General features: G+C 40.9%; 1 protein-coding gene across 13 annotated transcripts in view; it reads left to right on the forward strand.

The window, feature by feature from the left end:
- Window positions 1-8519, forward strand: part of Ehbp1 (EH domain binding protein 1) — a 275408-nt gene extending 266889 nt beyond the window's left edge. For all 13 annotated transcript variants that reach the window (XM_059275363.1, XM_059275366.1, XM_059275368.1 and 10 more), the window contains 3 exons: window positions 657-730; window positions 7173-7287; window positions 7502-8519. In XM_059275363.1, coding sequence (XP_059131346.1) covers window positions 657-730; window positions 7173-7287; window positions 7502-7592 — 280 coding nt within the window. In that variant the 3' untranslated portion in view covers window positions 7593-8519. The remainder of the gene's footprint in view (window positions 1-656; window positions 731-7172; window positions 7288-7501) is intronic.
- The last annotated feature ends 1138 nt before the right edge of the window (window positions 8520-9657 follow it).

A 9657-nucleotide genomic window follows, 5' to 3' on the forward strand; every position in this document is an offset into this window, starting at 1 on the left:
ACTTTGGAATGAGAACTGAATTACCTAACAGTGACTTTATTGTGAGTGTAGTAATTAAAGTTCAGTGGAGACTGGACTAAATACAAGCATCCAAGACTTCAACGTTGAGTTCATTATAGAAAGTAATGTCATTCCCTCCTGCTCATTAGCAGTGTCCCTAGACTGTGTCAATAGTATGGGCCAGCTTACCATGTTTTATTGGAATGGAAAAACCTAAGTGTTGTCCTTTCTACCTTGCTGAACCTGGTAAAGGGGGGTATGATGAAAACTTAGGTTGTCTGTGTGTTCACTTCTCTCTGGTAGGACACTTGTGTTTCTTCTTTTCACATGAAGTGTTCAATAAAAGAGTATTTATTGTGAACTTTGAATATTTTCATTAGATCCTTATACCTGACACTTAATCCAAGAAGCATTTAAGAATGGGACTGCTTAGCTTTATACCTCAGTGCCATTCAGAACTGAAGGAGGAAAATAATAACACTAGTAAGCTTTCAACTGAGGAAGGTTTGGAGTCTGTATATCATTTGTTTAGAGTGGCTTAAAGTTAAATAGAAAAGTCAGTTATGACTCCTAAAATCAATGTAAACTAAAGGTTCTTTTAAGTGTTTAATGATTTAGTAATTAGCATATTGATGAACTTTTTACAACTTGCCTAGGGAAAAAGAACATGACTTAGAACGAAGGTATGAGCTGCTGAACCGGGAACTGCGGGCGATGTTAGCCATTGAAGGTAAGAGCTGAGGTGAGGGTGGGCCATGATAGCCATTGGAGGTAAGAGCTGAGGTGAGGGTGGGTGATGATAGCCATTGGAGGTAAGAGCTGAGGTGAGGGTGGGCCATGATAGCCATTGGAGGTAAGAGCTGAGGTGAGGGTGGGTGATGCCAGCCGTTGAAGGCAAGAGCTGAGGTGAGGGTGGGTGATGCCAGCCAGCCATTGAAGGCAAGAGCTGAGGTGAGGGTGGGCCATGATAGCCATTGAAGGTAAGAGCTGAGGTGAGGGTGGGCCATGATAGCCATTGAAGGTAAGAGCTGAGGTGAGGGTGGGTGATGCCAGCCGTTGAAGGTAAGAGCTGAGGTGAAGGCTGTGAGGTGTCAGCTATCAGTGGAATTTAACTAGTGCTATACACATCTGGTGTGACTAGGGCAGTTCTAATAGGTACCTACAGGGATTGTACATGTGCCTTGAAGACAGAAAACAGTATCAAAACAAAAACAAGAACAAGAAGTTAATTTAAATAGCTAATCATTATGTTTGCTCTTAACAGAAGTTAACTTTTGAGTCAATAAGAATAGATTTCTGTAAAACATAAAAATGTATGAGCTAATTTGTTTTAGATGCATTTTATCTGTGTACATTTTGAAGTTGTTTCCATTGGGGAGTTTTAGTAAAGATTTATTGTTTTGACTATTTGTCATTAGGACACTCTTGTTCTAGTCTGTTTGCTTTGCTTTGTTTTTAGACAGGGTCTTACTCTTTATCCCAACTTGTCCTATAGCCTGGCCTAGAATTCAGTATGTAGTCCAGGCTGGTGCCCATCTCGTGGAAGTCCTCCTGCCTCAGCTTTCCAAGTGCTGGGATTGCAGGTGGAAGCCACCACATGCAGCCTCTGTGTACTTCTTAACGTTTCACTCCTGTTAAGTAAATGTTTGTACAGTGATTGATGTAAGAGAAAAGGACATACTTGCACATTTTGTAAGCCGTCGAGATGAATGGTATAGAAATCCTATGCACAGTTTATAGTGGGAGCAAGCATCAGCTAGCTCACGTTTAGCATTTACTATATATTTTTTTAAGTTCTGAAGTGTTTTATAATGCTCTTCTTATATCTCCCAGTTAAAAACGCCTTATAGTTCAAAGATTTTTGCTTAAAAGCTAATCCTTTGGGCTCTGTAAAATAGATCTTTTGTCTAATCAATGCAAATTGATTTTCCTCTTCTGTATTGACCTCTTAACCCATTGACTGTCCGTGGTAATTCCGTTTCACCTGATAAGGTACCTGATCCATAAGTCAATTCTAATTAGTTCAGAAACTAGAAATTTAAGTTTGTAAGTGAAAGCCAAGACTTATATTCTTAAAATATTTAAAAATATATTACTCTAAAATAAGGCCTATTTATCAATGACCTTGTATGTTTTAGAAGCTTTACTTTAATTACTTTTATATCTCTAATCTCATTTGATACTATCACAGATAACATTTGTATATCTTCTTTTAAAACTCAATTTACTTTGCTTTTCAAAGCTTCACTTGGCTCATTTCTTTCAAATGGTGAGATGTATCAAATGCCATTGATAACTATTAAATTTTTTTAAATTATTTTAGAATTTTTGTGAAATCTGTCACTGCAGTAAAATGCCCAAGTACAGCAAATGGTGTTTTTCCTTTAGATATAATTTTTCTAGTTATAGTATGGTTTTAAAAGAGATCAGAAAGCTAAATAGTTGAAAAGTAGATGCAGCAGTTACTATATAAGTAGGATATATGTATAATGTATCTGTATATAATATATAACTCATTATACAGTATATTCTTTATAGATTCATTATACATTACACCCAATGTAAAGTAGTCTTAATTTGTTTTTATACCCATCCTCTTCTGTGTAGAAGATAAATTGTCCCTAAAATACAGCTTTACATGGTATAATTGGCGTTTAGGGCAGAGATGAAATACTGTTTTTATTCCCCAAACCAGTATTATTACTAAATATGCATCTTATAACACCCTTACACATGGAAATATCCCAGTTTCATTGGCCATCTGTATGCACAGGCTTAGAATCTACCATTTTTTCTGCCTGAGTTCTTACACATACAGCCATATTTTAGAAAACTTTAAATGCAACTATTAGTCTTTTGGCTCTCCACCCCGCCCCTCCCTCTCCCCTTCCTTCCTCCCTACAGGAGCATTTTCAATTGCACTGTCCTGTAGGTGACTGTACCTCAGGTCTCTGTGTCAGCTTCCATTAAGAGGAAGGGGAGAGTCTTGAGGAAAAGAACAGCCTGTTGATCACAAGGAGAGCCACTTAGAGATGCCTGTCTCAGTGGCCTGAGCAGGACATAGGCAGGGCCACCCTCAGCATGGACACACGTGTGCTTCAGACCCCAGAGCAAAACATGGAGCAGACACCAATAGTCCTGTGTTGTTTTCCTTCATCTGAAAACTCACTCCTCTTCTTCCAGCATCTTCTCCTTAGCCATAGTTCTGAACTAAAACCTTTCCAAGTGACTCCTGTGTTCAGAGCATGCACCAGCAGAGAGCAGAGAATAGTAACAGCCACAGCACACCGAAAGAAACATTCCCAGTGTGGTTTGAGAGCAAAATACTATGATAGTAATAATAATATTCAATTCATCCATTCTTCTGAGAACCCATAATCACTCTAACCCTGTTCTCCCTCTTCCCTGAGGGGTCATAGCCGGGAGTTGCTTCTCTACTGAGCTCAATTGTAAGGTTCCCTCAAGCTAACAAGCATCTTTGAGATACTTTTTTTCTATAGTTTTTGTAGTTGTTGTTCCAGATTATTTAATGCTCCCTCGGGAAAGACAAATTCATTTCAGCACACATTAGGGTGGGCTCTTTAGAGAGGGGCATGTTCATTTTCTGCACAAGAAATGGATCTACTCTAGGATTCGTACATCTTGATTTGTTCTTGGCTTAGAGTTTGAAGTGGGTGCTCTTCTAAAGGATTTATGCATAGGTTCACTATTTTTGTAGTTATGGTTTATATGATAAGCTTTTTATATTTAAAATCAATATGTAATCCTGTGGAGGAGCTTATCCCCTAAAACCCCATTTGTAAATCTATTTTAGCTTTGTTACACAGCACAGCCACAGTCTTCCATGGATTGATTAGGCTCCACAGTAGAATCCTATCAATGGCCTGTTCTGATGATGAGGCAAACTCCTTCAGGATTGCTAGTTGACTGGAACTAAAGATAAGACTTGACTGCAATCCCCCAATGTGCTCTTTACAAAACCAGTGTTAATTTTCATCAAAGTGCCAGGCTTTCTGATTGTGGCAAGTCTGAAGATTTTTACCAGACCTTTAGGTCTTTCTGTTAAAGTGTGTTTAGGTATTTCTTTTGCTTTTTTCCCCCCACAGTAATTATCAACTTCAGCAAATAAATGGAATTAGGGCATGAATAATTGGCCCTATATATGAAAAAGAATTTTTTTCAAATTAACAATCAGCTTGGTTGAGATAGGCATAGACAGCATCTCTTCAACACTTGGGCTCAGATGCAGCATCCAAACTTAATCCTGTTTGTGGTGAGAGGCTGTGGCTTCTGTAGCAGGAGCACACTGGAATCTTTAAATCAGTCAGAACCACGTTCTTAGTCTGCCCAAGTTAAAGTCGGTGCAGCTGGCCAGTTAGCTGTGACTGGTGCTGTAGATACACACAGCCCTTTCATTCAGTTTCTAAAGGTGATTCGGAAACAACACATGACATATCCAGGTGAAGCTATTTAGAAGAGATTTTTAAACTTAAGCTTGAACATACCTACTAACCTTGATCAATTTTGAATGTAATATTTTTAATGATCAAAATAGTTTACTAATTTGTCAATTAGCATTCAGATGTATATGTTAGTAGGTAAGTGTAAATGTGCATATATAATATGATTTGTACTTACTGTGGGAAAGAAAATACAGGATATAAGTTTGCTAATATAAAGTCTATTTATTGCACATACGTATGTGCTCTGTATTTGACTATTTTTAAAATATTAAACACAGTAATAGCAATTAACAGCAAAAATCTTTGCATCTTATGTTAAAATATTTTAAATGCTGATATCAGTTAAATTTGACTCTCAAAATGTTAAAAATTACCTAGATATTTTTCAGTTATAAATGTTTTTTCAATAATGGAAAATGTTGTTATTGAGATACAAAAAAAAATTGAGATAAAAAAATCAATATTTCAGAGATTATAGAACTTTTATCTGTTCATATTGTTAAAATTTAATTTTCCAGTGTTAATGAAATCCTGGCATTTAAAATAATTAAATCATTTTTAAGTAGTCAGATTCAGAGAAGTAATTTAATAAGAATTATGTATTTGTTGTTAAATCATTTTCTTGGTTTAAATTGAAATTTTTTAATTCACATTTTTTTGTGTGGAGAAAATGTGCTTCCTAATTGTAAACTTATCAAAATATTTTAAAGCAAAGAGTTATGGATCTTACACCAGCAATCAGAATTTCTTATTCATTAAAACTACTAATTTAATAAACTTAATTTTAATAAATAAAATTTAGTCCTAATTTCAGGATCTTTTTCTGAATTAATATTTCAAGAACTATAATTACGTAAAATTAGACTAAAATTGTCTATTTTAAAGATCCTTCCAGTTGCAGAGTCTGTTCAATTCACTTGCTCTGGAGAGTAAGACAGACTTAAGAGCAAGAAGAGATTAGAAATATTTCCGGCATTCCAGTGTCCTTACTTGCATGGGTCCAGAGAGTAAAACTGTAATAGAGGTGGCTTCTCTGCATTTCGTTTATTGTTAAAATTGAGACACAGCTTTCCATATGTTTCCTACCCTTTAAATGAGAGCATAATCAAAATCAGTCATTGAATGTATTTCTATTTGTGATGGTTTGTATGGAATGTGGGTAATTAGCATGGTGTGTTTAATATATGTATTTTGTGTTCGAGCTCATGGAATGAACAGTGATAAAATTGAGTGAAATAGCTTTTCCCAGCTTTGCTAACCTTTATTGCACGATGATGCATCTAATTTTTAATTTGTAAATACAAGATAGCATTCGCTGTGGCACCATTTGCTTTCCTAGAGCTGCTGAGCAGTTTGCTGTCTTGAATAAATTTTGCTTTGGAAGGGGGGGAGGGATTTGAACCAGCACATTCTTGTGTGGTTTGTGAAGATTCACATGGTAACCAGCGTAAGCATTGTTAGGTTTATCTGAATAAGCACCAGCCATGTGAGTTTTAACATGATTGCCCAGGGCAATGGAGAGAGAAGAGAGAGCCCCGAAGGATTGCACTTCTCTGGTTTTTGGAAAGTGTATTTGCTGGAGGAGGGGGCTGTAAGAGTCAGCGGCCAGGGTGCCTTCCCCCTTAAAGCTGGTGTCCTGTTTCCCTCCAGGTCCCCATTTGTTCTGCTATCTCCTCCTCATCTACTTCTTCTTTTCATTGTTTACCTTCCTAATGAGGGAGGCGGGGTAGACTGCGGCTTGATTGACAGCTACAAGCCCTTACAGTCTGGCCAGAGAGCAGTTGGCTTTGGTTTCAAAAGTGTTTTAAATGTTAGATTGTGGTCCTGTTTTTATCAAGTGAAACTGCTGCTCATCTTAAGGAAATTATCAAAGCTGAAAGGGTTAGGCTATGTCTATCACTGGGTACTAAACCTGGCATAAAAATGGCCACCCACCTATAGAAAAAGCACTGCCCAGCGCATTTTCCGACCTTTAACATGGAGTTTCAAAAAGAAATCTGTAATTTTTTCTTCCTTTGCAAAAGTGCTTCCATTTGAAACCACCCAGCAAATGTCTCCAAAAGAAAACTGGCTGTGATGTGATCAGGGCTGCCGTGTAATACTGCAGAGCAAATTTATTTTTTTACTTCAAAGAAAAATGCTAATTAGCCGATTCACTACTTTTAAAGTTATTGTGAAGCATATGGCGCCCAGTGTGAGATACATCCAACTGCTAAAATAGAGCGGGGAGGAAATTAGCGAAGAATGGGCTGTTTGGGGTGAGAGTGGGGGTGGGGAGGAGAGTAGGTTCTCAGGCAGATCCTCCAGCCCTTTCAGAAGGATTTTATCGCCCTTCTCTGCTTCCCCGCCTCCTCGTTTACCCACTCCCCCTGCCCCAAGCCCTGGGCCAACCTCTTCTGGACTCCAGCTCCCCTCCCCCACTTCGCCTGAATTCAGGTGCCTGCCTCCGCCTGGCCACTGACTCACACCTGGTTTCTCGCTGGCTCATAACCTGCGGGACCAATCTTCAATGAGTATTTACAAAGTAGGGTTTGGGGCGTGAAGCCCTGACCACCTCGGCCCAACTCCCCCAGCAAACACTGACTAGTGGCCGGGTTAAGGTGGTTTGCTGAGATGTTAGGAAACTGGATTAGGCGGGAAGGGGAGGGCAGGTTCCGAGCCTTTGCTCTGAGCCTAGGCGGGTGGTAACTGGCCTCCCGCCCCCTGCAGACTGGCAGAAGACCGAGGCCCAGAAGCGCCGAGAACAACTTCTGCTGGATGAGCTAGTGGCCCTGGTGGACAAACGCGACGCCCTTGTCAGGGACCTGGACGCTCAGGAGAAGCAGTGAGTGGGGATGTGGGGTGTGTCTAGGGAAGCCACCCGCCAAGGGAACATGAAGTTTATACAAAGTTCATTTCGGGGATCTGGGTGGACAGGTGCCTTTGTGCCCCGTCCCCCCATTGCCGCCGGGAATCCAGATAGCCTGTTTGGGGGGTATTGCTGCTCCCCACTAAAGGAGGAAATGTAATTCTATCTTTCCTGTTTGTCTAACATCCAGGGCAGAAGAAGAAGATGAGCATTTGGAGCGAACTCTGGAACAAAACAAAGGCAAGATGGCCAAGAAGGAGGAGAAGTGTGCTCTTCAGTAGCCTGCGGACCAGATCTAGGTCCCCGGCCAGGGACAGGCTGGTTGATTGAAAACTTTTTAACATTTTGTTTGACTGGATTGTACTTCTGGATCACCACCCCCTTTCCCTCCTCTCCAGATAATATGCCGAACTCCAGATAGCTTTAAGGATTGTGAGTTAATCATGAAATCGTTTTTTCAACCATGTGAAGTAGCTCTGCACAGACACCTTGTGAGTGACCAGTGATGGAGATAGATACTCAAGAAGCTGTCCAAAGGGGAAAGGCCTCTCTCTTCACTCCCCTTCCGTGTGGGACGACGAAAACCTGAAGCTGTTTGTTGTAGTACTGTTGATGATAGCATAAGGACCGTGGGTGGGGGGCACAGGGAGTAAGAAAATGTCATGAATGATTTGTTTGCAGTCCTGCCGTATGTAACACTGTTACCTGAATCTCATAGTTAGATCATAGTCTGTGTATTGGTGAAACTGTGTTCCATTTGCCAGTGAGGCTTTCTGCAGTTGTGTGCATTTCGCATAAGGATAATAAAGTTCCTCTCTGCTCTCCTCAGAGGATGATGGCCCTTTAAGGTAGCCTGAGGTAAACCTCGTGGTTTGAAAGGTGAACTGTGAGAACAACCAAGGGCTCTGATAGATGGGCAGCAGTTTACAAAGGCAGTTGTATCATCTGACGACGCGCCATCTTTTAATCGGAATAATTATTTATTACATCTTGCTTGGTTCCTACTTTTTGTTGGGGCTCAACATTGGCTCAAGAATGCTGTTAATATTTATTTCTGTATTGATAAAAGTCTGTCTTGGCACTAGAAGTAAATCTCCAATTACATCTCTAGCATAGCACTGTGTTTTGTGAAAATGGTTATGTTTATTTATTACAATACTGAGTCATATATAAATTTTCAATAAAAGCAGAAACTTTCTTACCTTAAACCCTGCTAATTTTTTTTTCCTTGCAATGAAAACTTTGTGTATCAGTAAGACTCTCCATGTGAAATCCAGCACAGGACACTGGACTGTTTGGAACTGACAAAGGTCCAGAGGAACTTCACCCATATAGAATGCAAATTGCAAAGTCATTAGTCACATCTCAGGGAGTAAAAACTATCCTGTCCTTTGGAAAGGGTCATCTCTCTGAAAGAGTCCAGGAAATTTGTGATTCCACACCACTGGGTGTGGGGACGCATCATGATGAATTTCCAAGCGTGTAGAACTGTGTCCCACCGTAACCGGCAAGTCTGTGGGTCCTGAAATGAAAGGGAGAGCTGTGGTTGGGGGAGGGGTTGTGCAGATGGAAGAAAGAGAGATGTAACAATTTCTATACGACCAGTAAAAATGGGCTCTTCTACACTGGGTGTCCGAACAAAGAAAGCCCCTTCAACAAGTCCTGAAACTTACCGGAAACACTGGTATTCACTTTAGCCCCTCTCTCTGTCTCTGTTTCTCTGTCTCTGTCTCTGTCTCTCTCTCTCTCTCTCTCTCTCTCTCTCTCTCTCTCTCTCTCTCTCTCTCTCTCACACACACACACACACACACACACACACACACACACACATATTCAGGCTTTCACTTCACTCGAAAAGTATGCTGCCATGTCCAATTACTCGTCTTGCAAAGTGGTAAAAACTTACACAGAATTCCTTGATGGCAAAGAATTCTGTTTCCTTCTCTTTCTGGTGAAAAGTTACTAGAACTAAGTGAAATCGGGTCTTTGTCCTCTTTATGAGAAAGCAGAGCGGCAAGTTGCTGCTCTCTGGGGACATTCAGAATCCTATCCAATTTACCCAGGTAAACCGGCTCTCGGAAATCCACCGCCCGGAGCATCCTGGGGCTCCCTTCGGGGTGGATTCGAGAAACCGTCCCTTTCCAGGGGCCTGTCAGGAAGGCGTTTTCCCCTTCCCCCATGCCGCCCCAGATCTACGAGGTGACCAAACTCCCCTAGTCCTGGATTTGCTTGCGATTGGGGGCCCCTCCCGCTTGGTTCCCAGCCTCGCGGGGTTTCCCTTCTCCGCAGCGCCCGAACGCCCCTCAGCGGCGGCGGAGCACGGGCTGGGACCGCGGGATCGGGCCG

Source organism: Peromyscus eremicus, chromosome 10 (genome assembly GCF_949786415.1).
Source record: "Peromyscus eremicus chromosome 10, PerEre_H2_v1, whole genome shotgun sequence".
NCBI classification, from domain to species: Eukaryota; Metazoa; Chordata; class Mammalia; order Rodentia; family Cricetidae; genus Peromyscus; species Peromyscus eremicus.